Source organism: Scylla paramamosain, chromosome 1 (genome assembly GCF_035594125.1).
Source record: "Scylla paramamosain isolate STU-SP2022 chromosome 1, ASM3559412v1, whole genome shotgun sequence".
Taxonomy (NCBI): Eukaryota; Metazoa; Arthropoda; class Malacostraca; order Decapoda; family Portunidae; genus Scylla; species Scylla paramamosain.
In genome coordinates, this window is record NC_087151.1 from 7,274,595 (window position 1) to 7,292,500 (window position 17,906).

The following is a 17,906-nucleotide window of genomic DNA, read 5'->3' on the forward strand; positions in this document are numbered from 1 at the left end:
CCAATCATCCACTATTGGGTTGTTAGGGAAAGTTTGAGAGAAAAGTTTATCTTTTAGAGATAATAGATGAAGGCAGTGGTGCCATATGGATGAAACAGAGAAGGAAACTTTGATGAAGACAAATTATTAAAGATATTTCTTGCTAGGTGTCAGAAATCACAAGAAGAGGATCTAGTGTGATTATGATATTTCTTGTTGATAGAAAAATTTCTGCCAAGCTGACATCAAAATTTGCCAAGATTCTGGACATAAATATGAAGGACATGATTTTCAGGAGATGGATAGTTGAGGTACCATTTTTGGGCTATCTCCTTATTCTGGATAGTGTGAGAGCAAGCAACATAGAACCGAAGTTAATGAGCTTAAGATTTAGAAAAAGTGTTTGCAATCCATGCCTCCATGCCCAAGACAATCACCTCTGTTAACTGCTTGGCACAGAGAGATGGATCTCTGACAATGAAGTAATAGTCATTCCAGAGAAAAATCGGAGTAGGACTGGTTCAGATTTTCCCAGTTGGCAGAAATATGTCAGAAGCATCTCCACTCTAATAGATTCAGCAGTAGTACTAGAGCAACAGGACAAAATATGGAAGTAAGATTGTGATTGAAGGAGTCTACAAAGAGAACAGTTTAATAAAATAAGTGGAAGGGTAAGAGGTCTGGAAGATGTTGAGAATGTTGGGTGTATCTCTAAGATAATCAGAAATGTGGGCACTGCACCAGTTGCTCTACTAAATCATATAATATGGCAAAGTTGAAGGGATGTTCACTAGGTTGGTCAGATTAAAGATGATAACCAAAGCTGATGGTGAACATTTAAACCTCCACATATGGTACAACAAGAAAATGGTTTATAAAGTACTCCACTTTATACAAGTAAGAAAAATTAGGTGAGAGACACACACCACAAATAAATTTGATAAACTGATGGATTAGCCATGTAGTGGAGCATTACAAAGACTCAAGAGTAGTTATATTGTTGTTGTGACTGCTTTTGTGTATTGAATGTTCATATATAGTTTCCTTGGTTGTAGTGTTTGAGTACTGGCAGACATTATTTTTCTGTTCTTTTAATTTTTATCTATCTATTATGATTTTAGTTGTCACTTGTGATACTCACTGAAATGTCAAGGTTTTTTTAATATGTTGTGTTTAGCTGTGTTATATAATTCAGTTGTGGGCAGGAGACATGTTCACAACAGCTGGGCAGCATTCATGGCAGGATGTTCATTGGTAAAATTGAGAATTATTCAATCATGATTTCTATAACTTTTAGAGCATTACAGCATCAAATAATGAGACAAGTGGTATTAATGGACAAGTAATTTACCAGTAAACATTACACAAGGATAGTATGCCTGTAATTAACAACAAATAAAATAATATACTATATAGCACCATGCTTGCCCAAGCAGGGAGGGGGGGAGGAGGAGCAAGGCTAGGAGCAAGTCAGCTGATTGTCAATCATTCACTTGTTGTCTCTCTGCCAAGACAGTTACAGTGAATGTGTTTTGATTGTATTGCATGAATTTGAAAGAAAACTTCCGGCAATACTGATGGTGTTGCCTTACCACACCACTAAATGTGAGGACAAAACACACACACTCACATTTACACAGTTTTAAATACAATGGCACTGCACTGCCGCACTGTCAGATGTGAGGACAAAACACACACACACACACACACACACACACACACACACACACACACACAGCGGCAGTGGAGCTGACAGGATGTGTTTTCCAGTGCTATGCAGATAGAAGGACAGAATAACACAAATTACTCATGGTGGAACAAGATATGTTATGAAGACCTTGGAATACCTAGGTGGTAAATAAGGATGAGAGAATGAGTACCGTGAGTATAGTTAACGCGTCTCTAGGAAAGTTTGGTTTGTTTAAGGAAGGAAGCACCACAAGAGGTTCATTTGAAGGTTTTACTGGAGAAGAAAGAGAACTAAATTACAGACTGCAGTGTAGAAAAATTTTGCATATGGAAGAAATGATGGATAAGTTATTGGAGAAAATAAAGACATTGGAGGCACATCAGAAGGAGACTGGTAAGGAGTTGGGACTATTACAGCAAAGTTGATTGAGATGGAAGATAAGAATGAGAAGTTAAAAGTGGAAAACAACTGTTTAAAGAAACAAATAAAGTGTAAAGGATGTGGAAATGAGACAGTAAGTGGTTAAATTAACATAAATTTGAAGAAGAATCACTAAAGAAAATAATAGAACAAGAAAATGAGAAATAAAACCTGAGACAGAAAGAGGTAAATGTTATTAAAGAAGAGAAAAAAATTAGTAAGAGACACTAAAAAAATATAAACAGGTAATTGTATTTGGTTTAAAGGAAGAGAAAATAGTAAGCAGAATTCAAAGAGAAGAAAAGGAAAAGAACCTGTTGAATAAGTTACTGAAAAAAGTGACAGGCGAAGACAGTCAGGTAGTAATGCAAGTGGAAGAGTTCCAAAGAATTGGGAAATATGAAGAAGAAAAAATGAGACCCATAAGAATAAGGTTTGCAACACAGGTACAAGCACAAGTAATTAATGGGTCTTGGAGGCTGTCTGGAGATGAAGAATATAAGAATGTATGGATAAACAGGGATATGGATGAGATTGAAAGATTGAAGCAAAAGGAGCTAGTAAATGAGGCTAAACAAAAAAACGAACAACGGACAGAGGAGAAGTTTTTCTGGAGAATATGAGATATGAGAATATAGAGATGGTACATAAAACAGCAAGTAAAGAGGCAACTGACAGTAGCCCCTTTTCTGTTCCCTCCTACTTTCTCTATCCTCATTTTCGATCCAAAGCTGGATGCTGCGTTTATGTGCGCAATGACTTAACCTGCTCTCGTGCCCACACTCTTGAATCTTCTGAGTTTTCCACCAACTGGCTACAACTAGAGTCACTCTCAAACTAAATTTACCTGTGCTGTATACCTCTCACCTAACTCCTCTGACTATAAGAAATTCTTTGACTACTTAACTTCCAAAGTGGAGCACATTCTGACCCTCTTCCCTTTTGCAGAGATCTCCATTCTTGGAGACTTCACCACCAGCTTTGGCTTTCCTCTCTCTTCACTGACCATCCTGGTGAACTAGCCTTCAACTTTGCTATCCTCCACAACCTAGAGCAATTGGTGCAACACCCTACTCGTATTCCTGACCGTTTTGGAGATACACCCAACATTCTTGACCTCTTCCTGACCTCTAATCCTTCTGCTTATGCTGTCACCCTTTCTTCTCCATTGGGCTCCTCCAATCACAATCTCATATCTGTATCTTGTCCTATCGCTCCAATCCCTCCTCAGGGTCACCCTAAGCGAAGGTGCCTCTGGCGTTTTGCCTCTGCTAGTTGGGGGGACCTGAGGAGGTATTTTGCTGATTTTCCTTGGAATAACTACTGCTTCCCTGTCAGAGACCCGTCTTTGTGTGCTGAGTGTATAACAGAGGTGATAGTGTCTGGCATGGAGGCGTACATTCCTCACTCTTTTTCTTGTCCTAAACCTTCTAAACCTTGGTTTAACACAGCTTGTTCTCATGTTATACATGATAGAGAGGTGGCCCACAAAAGGTACTTAAGCCTTCCATCACCAGAATCTCATGCACTTTATATTTCTGCCCGGAACCATGTCAAGTCTGTTCTCCAACTAGCCAAAAACTCCTTCATTAACAGAAAGTGTCAAAACCTTTCAAGATCTAACTCCCCTCGTGACTTCTGGTATCTAGCCAAAAATATCTCCAATAACTTTGCTTTTTCTTCTTTCCTTCCTTTATTTCAACCAGATGGCACCATTGCTATCACATCTATTTCTAAAGCTGAACTCTTCACTCAAACCTTTGCTAAAAACTCTACCTTGGACGATTCTGGGCTTGTTCCTCCCTCTCCTCCACCCTCTGACTACTTCATGCTACCTATTAAAATTCTTCGCAATGATGTTTTCCATGCCCTCGCTGGCCTAAACACTCGGAAGGCTTATGGACCTGATGGGGTCCCTCCTATTGTTCTCCGAAACTGTGCCTCTGTGCTTGCCCCTTGCTTAGTCAAACTCTTTCAGCTCTATCTGTCAACATCTACCTTTCCTTCTTGCTGGAAGTTTGCCTACATTCAACCTGTACCTAAAAAAAAACTACCATCCTATTGCTTTAATTTCCTGCCTATCTAAAGTTTTTGAATCCATCCTCAACAGGAAGATTCTTAAACATCTATCACTTCACAACCTTCTATCTGATCACCAGTATGGGTTCCGTCAAGGCTGCTCTACTGGTGATCTTCTGGCTTTCCTTACTGAGTCTTGGTCATCCTCTTTTAGAGATTTTGGTGAAACTTTTGCTGTTGCCTTGGACATATCAAAAGCTTTTGACAGAGTCTGGCACAAAGCTTTGATTTCCAAACTACCCTCCTACGTCTTCTATCCTTCTCTCTATAACTTCATCTCGTTTCCTTTCTGACCGTTCTATTGCTGCTGTGGTAGACGGTCACTGTTCTTCTCCTAAATCTATTAACAGTGGTGTTCCTCAGGGTTCTGTCCTGTCACTCACTCTCTTCTTATTATTCATTAATGATCTTCTAAACCAAACTTCTTGTCCTATCCACTCCTACGCTGATGATACCACCCTGCACTTTTCCACGTCTTTTCATAGACGTCCAACCCTTCAGGAGGTAAACATTTCACACAGGGAAGCCACAGAACACTTGACTTCTGATCTTTCTAAAATTTCTGATTGGGGCAGAGCAAACTTGGTATTGTTCAATGCCTCAAAGACTCAATTCCTCCATCTATCAACTCGACACAACCTTCCAGACAACTATCCCCTCTTCTTCAATGACACTCGACTGTCCCCCTCTTTTACACTGAACATCCTCAGTCTGTCCTTTACTTATAATTTGAACTGAAAACTTCACATCTCATCTCTAGCTAAAACAGCTTCTATGAAGTTAGGCGTTCTGAGACGTCTCCGCCAGTTTTTCTCACCACCCCCCAGCTGCTAACTCTGTACGAGGGCTTTATCCGTCCATGTATGGAGTATGCTTCACATGTCTGGGAGGTTCCACTCATACTGTTCTTCTAGACAGGGTGGAATCAAAAGCTTTTCATCTCATCAACTCCTCTCTTCTAACTGACTGTCTTCAGCCTCTCTCTCACTGCCGCAATGTTGCATCTCTAGCTGTCTTCTACTGCTATTTTCATGCTAACTGCTCTTCTGATCTTGCTAACTGCATGCCTTCCCTCCTCCTGCAGCCTCGCTGCACAAGACTTTCTTCTTTGTCTCACCCCTATTCTGTCCACCTCTCTAATGCAAGAGTTAACCAGTATTCTCAGTCATTTATCCCTTTCTCTGATGAACTCTGGAACTCCCTGCCTGCTTCTGTATTTCCACCTTCCTATGACTTGAATTCCTTCAAGAAGGAGGTTTCAAGACACTTATTCATCAATTTTTGACTACTGCTTTGACCCTTTTATGGGACTGGCATTTCAGTGGGCATTTTTTTTTATTGGATTTTTGTTGCCATTGGCCAGTGTCCTTCCTACATAAAAAAAAAAAAACACTAATGTTAATGGATAATGTCAACAAAGATGGAATTTAATGAGTTATTAAATAGAACTGCACCAGATGTTGCTGTATTATGTGAGACAAAATGAAAAATGAATGGGGATCTCCTGACATTGGTGATGATAAATATGATTTATGGATGAAAAATAGAAGTGACAAGGAAGGAGGAGGAGTGATCATTGTGACTAAAAAGAGTGTTAAAGTGGAGAGGATAATAAAAAGTGAAGACATGTCTGAGATTCTACAAGTGATGATTAAAAGTGGAAATGGAAGAATAATGAATTATGTAGGAGTGTATGTGCCACCTATGACCAATGCTTGGCAAAAAGAACATGAAGAGATGTTGGTAGATGTGTTAAAAGGTCTTGAAAAGATAGTGATGGAAAGTAATGATATAGTTATTGATGGTGATTTTAACTGTAAGGAGATAAATTGGGAAACATTGACAACTACTGGAAGTGAAAACTCATGGAGTAATAGACTGTTAAACCGGGCGGTGGAAAACTTACGGACTCAATGGGCAGATTGTGAAGCAAGATTTAGTGGAAGAGATAAACCATCATGACTTGATTTAGTGTTTACCAAGGACATGGAAATTATTGAAACCATATAATATGATAGCCCTCTAGGTAAAAGTGATCATGTGTTGATGGAATTTAAATTGAAAAATGAAAATGTAATCAAAGATGAAAATTATAAGGTGAAAAGTTTTAAATATAGTAAAGCTGATTTTGAAAACTTAAGAAAATACTTTATTGCCGTGGACTGGAAAGACTTTGAAGAAGCAGAAGGTGTCTGGGAAAAATGGGATGAATTTATAAGGATATATAATTCTGCTGTGGAAAAATTTGTGCCTAGAGGACGAGTAAGATGTAGAAAGGGTAAGGAATGGTTCAATACAAAACGCAAAGAGGCTAGAAATTGTAAGCTAAATGCTTGGAACAGATGGAAGAAGAGGAAAACTGAGAGCAGATGGGAGGAACATACAGATGCTAGAAATAAGTACGTTGAGATAATAAGAATGAAGAAAAGAAACTATGAAAGAGATATAATAGGTAAGTGTATAAATGAACCCAAACTGTTCTTTAGACGTATTAATGGGAAAATGAAGAAGTGAGGTGTGTCAAGATTGAAAACTGAAGGAAAAATCTATGAGGATGCACAGGACATGGCAGAGGTTATGAACAATAGTTTCAGATCAGTATTTACTGTGGAAGGGGAGTCTTGATGCTGGAAGGGATAAGTTGGTGAGGAATATACTAAGTACAGTTCCCTTCAGTTATGAGGAAATACTTAAGATGATGGAAGAACTTGATGTAAACAAAGCAACTGGTCCAGATGGAGTATCAAACTGGATATTGAAGGAATGAAGAGAACAACAGGCTGATAAAATTCAGTCTAGTGGTGACATCACTATCACAGGGAAGAGTACCAAAAGACTGGAAGAGAGCAAATATTACACCAATATTCAAAGGAGGAAATAAGGAAAACCCACTAAATTACAGACCAGTGTCCTTGACTATGCGAAAGAACAATAAAGGAAAGATTGATGGATCACCTGGAAAGAGATAAAGTCTTGGTAAATTGTCAATTTAGATTTAGGAGGAGAAGATCATGCTCCATGAACTTATTGTCCTTTTATTCAAGAGTAATTGAAATTGTGCAGGAGAGAGACGGATGGGTGGATGGTGTCCACTTAGACTTGAAGAAAGCATTTGACAAAGTACCACACCAAAGATTGCTATGGAAGATAAAAAATTATGGAAAAATTGGAGGAAGTCTGCTGGAGTGGATGGAGGATTATCTGGATGATAGAGAGATGAAAACAGTAATACAAGACCAGAATTAATCTTGGTTGAAAGTAACTAGTGGTGTCCCACAGGGGTCGGTGTTTGGACCGATAATGTTTGTAATATATGTGAATTATATAAATGAAGAAATAGACAGTTATATGAACTTATTTGCAGATGATGCTAAGCTGATGAAAAGGGTAGAAAATGTAAATGACAGTATGGTACTGCAAGATGATTTAAATAAGATAAGTAGATGGAGTAAATCTTGGCAAATGGAATTCAATTTAAGTAAATGTAAAGTAATGGAGTTTGGTAAGAGTAAGAAAGGAATACAATATCATTAAGAGATGGATGGTGTGAAGTTACAGAAATCAAAAGAGGAATTGGATTTGGGGATAACAGTTACTGAAAATTTGACTTAATGGATTAATGAATTACTGGAGAGACGATTAATTAATTAAAAAGAAAAAGAATGGCATTTTCATATTTAGATGAAGGAATGATAAAAAAGTTGTTGATTTCCAAGATAAGACCAAGATTGGAATATGCGGCAGTGGTGTGGTCTCCTCATATAAAGAGGAATATTATAAAATTAGAAAGAGTACAAAGAGCAGTTACTAAGATGGTTCAAGAGTTGAGTAAGTCAACCAATGAAGAGAGATTAAGAATGTTAGAAATTCCTATCCTTGAAAATAGGAGAGAGAGAGGGGATTTAATAAACATCTATAGAATGATAAATGGTATGGAAAATCTGTACAAAGAATGTTTTATAACTTTAGACACACAGAGTACAAGGGGACACAGTAATAAGCTAAATAAAGTTAACTGTAGAAGAGACATCAAGAAGTATAATTTTCTTCACAGAAGTGTGAACAAATGGAATGAACTCAGTGAAGATGTTGTCATTGCCGTAACTGTCCATATTTTTAAGACCAAACTGGATGGATATAGAGATGGAATACCATGAGATTACTCCCCTCCTGTAGACCACAACTAGGTAAATACAACTAGGTAAATACACACACACACACACACACACACACACACACACACACACACACACACACACACACACACATGCTATTTTAAAGAAGATGGTGCTGCACTGCTGCACCACTGAATCACACCATGAATGTGATGACAAAACACCCACATATAGGTGTAGGCCATGAGGCCAGAACAAGTAAGCATTTTTTCCAGTGTTTTCAGTACCCTGAGTTTTGTGATCCTCAAGTCTAATGCTGTGCCTTCGAAAGAGAGCAATTGCAAAACTCAAGAGGGTACTGTATTTTCTTATTTGTGTTTTATGTTAGGGAGTTATTTTTGTTTATATACTCCACTTCTGGTCCTTAGAACTGGATTTTTTTTCTGGAGCTTTGCTTTTTATTTATTCATTTTTTACAATTGCCTCTTTTTTCCTATGATTCTGTCATCCTATTTCATATGTGCTTCAGTGCATCATATCTGGTGCTAACAAGCGATCTTTGATTGTAAGTTGTCCAGTCAGGCAGTGATGTTGGTCAATAGTGCCAAGGACAGAAGTGAAGCCACAGAAAAATTTTAGCAGCAAATGAACCATCACACTGTAAGATGAAATTAAAATTAGTCTTAGTTCACTGCCACTGCATTTGGTTGTGAACTATGTGAAACAGGATTTCATAAATGCAATGAGAAAAGGAGATAGTTTTGTGTCTACTAATAATCAAGGAAGTTATATCACAAGGTTTGTTGTGCAATGGAACCCCCTAATCGATTCTGGTGTAATATTGAGGCTCACAAGAAGGAAACACTTTAGTATGACAGATCTGTAGCTCCTACTTCCTCTTCCTCATTACTACCTGATGTAAACAATCAAGATGAAAGGGTACCATTATCAGCACATGACTGAGCTATAAGGAAAAGATATCTGAAGCTAAGTATTTGGAGATCAAGGTGGAGATAACTGAAAGAGCAAAACATGACTCACTTTTAATAAGAACAGGAATTATGGCATCAACAAGAAGAGCTGAAACTCTGTTCTGAGCAAGATGAGATCAAACAGATTTCATCTGAAGTTCAACTCACTTGTGTGTGGTATTCCTATTTATCTAATGTTAATTCCCAGTTACTCTGCCAGAGGTTCCAGTGAACAAATTACAGTTTTCATTCACCAAAGTCTAATTCACATATGCTTATATCTTCATTGACTGTCTGCACTGGGAGAAAGTAACTTAACAGTGACTCACCTGAAATACAAAGTCTCGTCCTCGGAAGTCAGCAATGGTGCGAGGCAGTCTTGTCCTACCCCACACAAACCTCAGGAATAGGGAACGCTCAGCAGTGCTGAACTCCTCCATCACTTCCCAGAACCACTGAACTAGAGATGCTGTTGCTTCCACTCCTAGGATATCATGTGAAATGCATTAGATACAACATAAACATAATCTGTCAATATCTTACACAGTAATGTTTTACTAACAATTTGCAGTTTTGTTATTCATTTGGAGTCTAGTTAGATGGGTAAAATTATTTATATAAGCAAATAAAAATATGGTCCTTAAATGCTGAAATCTCATCAGAGATGGTTGTTATTAAGTGTAGGTACAAGAAAAGTAAGGTTGATAAAAATTTCTCTCTCTCTCTCTCTCTCTCTCTCTCTCTCTCTCTCTCTCTCGCTATGAACACTAACTACAACAAATTAAATTGGATATTATGATACATGTATGTTGAGAATTTAATACAAAATTAATTAACTGAATATTTTAGTTCATATGAATTATGTTACTTTATGATGTATGTATGTATGTATGTTGTACATATATATATGTATATATTATGTATATTATGTATGTATGTATGTATTTGCATGCATTCACATGTATGCAAATATGTATGAGTATTTATCTAGGCTATGCATTTTATGTATGAATGTATTTAGAACATACTTGTATGTGTGTGTATTTGTGTAAGAGTATTTATGTGTGTTACATATATTATGTACATGCCTGTATGTCTGTGCATGTAAGTACTTATGTATATGAGTATGTATGGCATCTACAGACACTAAGTTTGTAAATTATATACATCTGTATCAAATGTTCAGTATTCCAATTCCTATGACAGTGTACACATGTCATGTGCTAGGAAGAAGGAATAATATTTAGTTTACTCTAATTTCTATAAAGGTTAAAATATAATGAGGAGTTAGGTAAACACATTTGTGCTATTTATTTCTTTCTTTTTTTTTTTTTTTTGCTCTGTATTAAAACTTCACCTTAATAGACCTGGCCTTGATGTTCATGAATATATGTAGCTCAAGATGTAAAAAGAAAAAAGGCAAATAAAAATATCAACAAATATCAATAAATACCTCTCTCTCTCTCTCTCTCTCTCTCTCTCTCTCTCTCTCTCTCTCTCTCTCTCTCTCTCTCTCTCTCTCTCTCTCTCTCTCTCTCTCTCCTCTCAAACCACACATCATTCAAAGCTAACATAGTACACACAGACACACATAAGAACATAAGAACATAATAAGGGAAGCTGCAAGAAGCGACCTGGCTTACATGTGGCAGTTCCTGTATGAAATATACCTACCTATTTCCATCTATTATCCCCATCCATAAACCTGTCTAATCTTCTCTTAAAGCTCTCTAATGTCCTAGCACTAACATGATTATTGAGTCCGTTCCACTCTATTTGAGAACCAATTTTTTCCTATCTCCTTTCTAAACCTAAATTTTTCAAGCTTGAATCCGTTATTTCTTGTTCTATCCTGGTTGGTGATCCTAAGAATTTTGCTTACATCCCCCTTGTTATAACCCTTACACCACTTAAAGACTTCTATCAGGTCCCCTCTTAACCTACGTCTCTCTAAAGAACGTAAATTTAACAACTTCAATCTCGCCTCGTAAGGAATACTCCTCATCCCTGTATCCTTTTAGTCATTCTCCTCTGTACTGATTCTAATAGACCTATATCTTTCCTGTAATGTGGGGATCAGAACTGCACAGCATAATCTAGATGAGGTCTGACCAGCACCAAGTATAACTTTAATATTACTTCCAACCTTCTACTTTTAACACTCCTAAAAATTAATCCTAGTACCCTATTTGCCCTGTTTCTGGCCTCTATGCATTGCTTTCCCAGATGGAGTTCAGAGCTAACTATAACTCCTAAATCTTTCTCGTACCCTGTACCTACCAGTTTGGTTGTTTAATGTGTACCTACTGTGTGGGTTTCCTCTACCTACGCTAAGTACTTTGCATTTACTGATATTAAACTGCATTTGCTATATGTCTGTCCATTCATTCATCCTATCTAAATCTGTCTGCAAGGCGATGGCATCCAATTCTGACCTAATTAATCTACCTATCTTTGTGTCATCCGCAAATTTACTAACATCACTATCCAACTATCCACTATCCAAGTCATTGATATATATTAGAAATAACAATGGCCCTAATACTGATCCCTGTGGCAACCCACTAATTACATGACCCCACTCAGATTTCGAGCTGTTTATTACAACTCTTTGTCGCCTGTCGCTAAGCCATGACCCTATCCAGCCTAACACCTTCCCATCTATCCCGTGTGCCCTAATCTTTCTCAGGAGCACAGTACACACATGGCTATTAACTTAAAAATGAATAAATAAGAAATATAATAATATTTAATAAATAAGTAGATAAATAAATGGAATTAAAACACAAAAATAAATAAGAGAAGATGGAGGGAGAGGTTGGAGGGAAACATAGATGAGTAATCTAGCATTTTTTTTTTTGAGAGAGAGAGAGAGAGAGAGAGAGAGAGAGAGAGAGAGAGAGAGAGAGAGAGAGAGAGAGAGAGAGAGAGAGAGAGAGAGAGAGAGAGAGAGAGAGAGAGAGAGAATTAAAAATAATAGCCAATGGGCTATTGTACTCACCTCAGCCCTTCATCAATAATTTCTATTTCTCTCTCTCCCATCATGCTGCACTACACACAGCCAATATATCCATAGTATGTTCCTTCACTATATGTTTTCAAATCACAATCACCTCTGCACCTCATCATTAATTTCTCTCTCTCTCTCTCTCTCTCTCTCTCTCTCTCTCTCTCTCTCTCTTAAACACAATCTATATATTTGTATACCAAGCTGATACCTCTCAAAAACTAGAATGCCAATGACAAAGTGTGCATGCACACACACACACACACACACACACACACACACACACACACACACACACACACACACACATGTACATACATATTCCCAAAGACTTAACAGAAAGCCATCTTAATCTGGACCTTGTATATCAAACCACATCTAAGAAGAGACCACTTTAGTATATTTACATTCACTCTAAAACTTGGGAAACACTCATCACTTTCTCTCTCCATTTAATCCTTCTCACTATGATTTTCCTAATTCTTGTTTGTTTATCATCTCTGATAGTGTGGTGTCTGTCACATCAGAAAAAATAGTAAACATTTAAGTTATTAAAAACATGTTCTCAATAGGCATTCTGCTACTAGTATATAAACTTATCAAGTACTAATAGTTATTATTTATTTCAAAGGCACCTTTATATGTTGCAACACTTTTCAAGAGGTTTAAAGGTATGTCGGGTGACCCGCACACCATTGTCTCCAGCTCATATGGTGTGAAGAGTGACAGCAGAGGGACTGGAATTACACGTGCCATCCCACACCTCACTGCTGTCACCTGGGCATCAAATTCATGAAGTCTGAAAAAAAAAAAAAAGTGTATTCAGTGTCTGTACATATGTTTACGGAAATATTACAGCTGTTTTCATTCTGTACATTAATTTTCTTCCTATAAAATTTTACTGTCATTTGGATCTCATTCTTCTATTCTAAGACCAACCATTCCTTTTGGCAGAGCCTCAAATCTAGAGGTATCTAAAATGAAGCCCATATTTTGAAATATGTAATCTTTAGAGAGTATGCAATATCCAGGGGTCAAAATGTACCATCTTACAAAACTGGTCTCAGAATGTTCCTACACCATCTAGAAATAATCCATAAACAATAATTTCCTTGACACAAGGGATTTAAATTGGTTTAAAGGACCTTAAAGATCTTTTCCCAATGGATGAGAATGGCAAGTTGGGAATTACTTTGTGCAGTATAAAGGTGAATTTTTCACTGAAATCTGTATTCACCAAAGCCCATAGATTGAGGGAATGAGAGTTTTGATGAGTAGAGAGTGCAAATCAGTTACCCACCAAACTTCAGAGATATATGAACTCCCATAGTTTTTTACTGATTCTGACTCTTACTCCTCCTTGCCCTCATGACATCATACCAAGGATTCTTCCTTGCATCATACCAATACCTATGGTCACCTTCACACCTCTTCCACCACTTCATACATGTCATCTTCAGTAAGAAAGCTGAATTTTAGTGTTCAAATTGACCACATCCACACTATGCAATGTCAGAATACTGAAACAAAGATCATCATCTAAAGGAGAAAGAGAAGATATCCACTACTGGCTAAAATTAACCTTTTCCAATGATTTAGGGGATCTGAGAACACTCAGCAGTGAAGTTTGATGTAAACAGCCCAGTAAAAACTGCAAAAACATATCTTTCTGAAGGTGACATCAGTACAAGTGATTGTAGTTATTGTATTCCTTTAAAGTAATTATAATAGAAACATTTTGTTGATTTTAAGAATATTTTACCTATTTATGATAATGACTAAGATGTATGAAAGTCACTCAAATTGGTGGGGGAATAAAACAGTTATGTACATTTTTTATTTTAAAATGTTCGCATCTCTGATAAATTTCAATATTTTTTTAGTCACAGAAAATCTGAAAGCGATCTGATTTAGATAAGAATACTTGGAGATATTGCTTTTACTAACACCTAGTGACCTATGACCATAAACTTGGTGATACAATTTTTTTTTTAAATATATTTAAATAACATATATTTTAAATTGTGAAAGATGACTTTCAGCCATTCAAGTCCAACTTATGTGTTACCATGATGCAGGATATGGATTCAAGTTGTCATGTTTCCCATCAGCCATCTTCCCCAACTTCTGCCCTTTGGGAAGTGACATAAATAGATTAAATTTAAATATGTACAATCTTAATGTTGATACATATGAGTATATTTTATCAAAATTCTGAAAGAGGATATAGCCTATATAAATTCCACATATATAGGCTATATTCTCTTTCATAATTTTATTCACATTACCATATTACTAATAGTATATAATTATAAATCTATATATTAATTTTTTTAGGAATTTTGAACACTATAGCTATGCTGAGTAATACCCTCATATCGTCTTTCTCAAACTGCAAAAGCAGAAGTGGATGTTGCTTGGACTGTCAATGCAGATGCATATATTGCATTCACTGCCAATGCAGAGATGGATTTTTAAGAAATGTAGATAATCCATGGATGCAGATGCATTGGATATCTGATACATCTTTAGTGTATACATATACATACATTGTTCTTACTCACACAAAATGTTGGCAACATATTTATCTGCAAAGTTTCAATACTTTACTCCAAATATTTAGGTACAAGCCCAAAGGAGTCACATACTCCCTTACTCTACACATTTCATATCTGTATTTTGAAATATCTTTCCTAAGCATTGTGGATTAAGAACAATAGTGATTATTTATTGAATGTTTTCATGAAGCATATACAAAGAACAATAACTGAAAACTTTCTCTTTGAGAAGTTTGAAATTACCATACAAAACAGATGCAAAGGGAAAGTGTTTCCAAATTTCCTTAGGTGCTGCCATAAATGGTTGGGTAAATACTAATAGCCAAGTTGAATGTATGAAGAATGAGAAGATAGTAAGGAAAAGCAGGTATTGAGTATTGGTAAAGTTTATGAACAAAGGAAGTAGAGGCCCAAGGACTGGGTAAACCTGATATGATTTGTCTTCTTTGCCTACTCTTTTCACAAACTAGGAGGTGAACTCATCATCAGTTGCAGACAAAAGGAGCACACTTCTGGTGGTATCTTAAATCCTGCTTTGCTTCTGTGGTGAGTTTGCCCTTTCTGTTCTGATAGCCTAAAATACTGTGTCCTTCAGCAATTTCAGTGCCCTCCTGTCCTCAATAGAACAATGATAGAACAATGCCAGTATCATTGTGATTATTTTTCACATTCCTAACTGAGGTTGAGATTCTAGTATGGCTCAAAAGCTTTTGTTTACAATTATATGATATTATGTATAAGAAAAAATCAACCTCTGACTCTTGCTCTCTCATAAATTTTTTTCATGTTTGTACCTGTCAGGGAAAATACATAGCTATGTAATAATTCCTAATTTTGGAATTAAGAGATGCTCCTACAAGAAAAGACTATTTACATACCTGTAATTAAGAGCCAAACGAACATATTCATGTCTGTTGGTTATGGTGATTCTGTTGTGACGAGGAGAGAGAGGCACATCATGCCCAGCAGCAGAGGTAGTGGTAAAGGGAAGATCAAGGCTGCTGAAAGTTTTTTCGTCTCCCTCCATTTGCTGAATACACATTAGACCTGGTACATAATGGCGATCAACCTGGAAAAAGTAAGATAACAAAAGGCATAAGTAATGGGAGAATAAGGCTGTGCATTCTCTACATTCATTATTGTAGTTTCATTTTAACAATGAATCGTTGTATCTATTTACTTTCAACACATACTAAATAATCTATAAAGTGACTCATGAATATTCTGTTGCTAAATGTTTACCCACTGAATAAGTATGCAGAAACATCATTCATCTGGGCTGCTTCAGTTGAAATAAAAAAAATAAAACAGTAAAAAATAAACAAAATAATAATAAAATAACAAATAAATAAATATATAAAAATAAATAGATAAATAAGATGAGGGAACAAACTAAAATTGCTTCTGAAATAATGATCAAAAGCTTTTAGTATTGTGTGTGTGTGTGTGTGTGTGTGTGTGTGTGTGTGTGTGTGTGTGTGTGTGTGTGTGTGTGTGTGTATTTACCTAGTTGTGAGATACAGAAAAAGAGCCATACTTAGGCTCATAGTGTCTTGTCTCTATATTTCTTAGCATATAACTTTGCCTAAATTCATGAATTGTTTTTGCATACACAATCTCTTCATCAAGTTCGTTCCAAGCTGTTATACATCTATGTGGAAAGCTATATTTCTTGAGGTCTCTTCAGCTTGTGCTCTTTTTCAGTTTCTTGCTGCTCTTCTTCTATCACTTGCATCCCTGATCAGTAAGTCTTCTCTATCAATCTTCATTCCCTCTTGGATTCTGTATATTGCTATTAGGTCTCTCCTCTGCCTTCTTTCTTTCAGTGTTATTAGCCCTAATTCTTTTAGTGTTTCTTCATATGGGAGCTCGCTCAGTCTTGCTGTTTTTTGTTGTTGCAGCTTTCTATATTCTTTCCAGCTCTCTGATTTCTTTCTTTAGTCTTGGTGACCACACCAATGCTACATATTCCTATCTTGGTCATATCATCAATGTTATCAGTTTCTTGATCATATCTTCATCCAGCTACATAAAGGCTGGCCTTATATTTCTGAGCAGGTTATTCACTTCTCCAGTTATTTTATTTATGTGCTTCTCAGGTGATAACTTATCTGTCATAATTATTTCCAAGTCTTTTTCTTCAGTTGTTTTACTAATTCTTTCATTGGCTAATGAATAATTCCCTTTGATTTCTCTAACACTCCTTCCAAATTCCATCAAGCTGCACTTCTTAGCAATAAATTACATTTACCACTTAGAAGTCTATTCAATAATCTTATCAAGATCTTGTTGCAGGGCAGCACAGTCTTCTTGGTTTATCCCTTTCCTCATTATCTTGGTGTCATCTGCAAACATACTTATGTAACCTGTTATACCTTTTATCATATAATTTACGTACACTGTGAACATAATCGGTGTCAGTACACATCCTTGTGGGACCCCACTTATCACCTCCTTCCACCTTGATTTGGTATTTCAAATTACTGTCCTTATTTATCTAGTGAGTAAAAATCTTCCATCCATTTTAGTACTGATCCTCCAATTCCTGCTTCATGTTTCAATTTTCATATTACCCATTTGTGTGACACCTTATCAAATGCCTTTTTCAAGTCCAGGTATATATAGTCTACCCATCTTTCTCTTTTATCCACTGTATCAATTACCCTTGTATAGAAGCTTATTAAATTCATGATACACAATTGGCCTCCTCTGAATCGAAATTGTCTTTCTGTTAGGATGTTGTTAGTCTCCAGGTGTTCTGTTCATTTTTTTTTTACTATCCTCTCACATATCTTTGCTATTACACTTGTTAGCAAAATGGGTCTGTGGTTCAGAGGGTCTTCTCTATTCCCATTTTTGTATATTGGAACTATGTCTGCCTGTTTTCAGTCCTTTGGCACTTTTCCTTGGTCCAGTGAGGAGTTAAGTTGCATATCTTCTCAGATAATTGAGAACTACACTCCTGCAGAACCCAATTTGATACATCATCTGGTCCTGCTGCCTTCTTCTTATCAAATACATCTATCATTTTCTTGACTTCTTATTGCCCTTATCCTTGTTAGTTTGTCTTCCCTGTCTGTTGTTCTA

The 17,906-nt window shown here is 36.6% G+C and overlaps 1 protein-coding gene across 4 annotated transcripts in view; it reads right to left on the reverse strand.

Annotated features, from left to right (window-relative positions):
- The window catches only part of LOC135097465 (E3 ubiquitin-protein ligase HERC2-like), a 229,028-nt gene that overhangs the window by 2,299 nt on the left and 208,823 nt on the right, over nt 1-17,906 (reverse strand). For all 4 annotated transcript variants that reach the window (XM_063999465.1, XM_063999433.1, XM_063999564.1 and 1 more), the window contains 3 exons: nt 15,698-15,888; nt 12,897-13,060; nt 9,584-9,738 (listed from right to left, as the gene is read on the reverse strand). In XM_063999465.1, the coding sequence (XP_063855535.1) occupies nt 9,584-9,738; nt 12,897-13,060; nt 15,698-15,888 (510 nt within the window). The remainder of the gene's footprint in view (nt 1-9,583; nt 9,739-12,896; nt 13,061-15,697; nt 15,889-17,906) is intronic.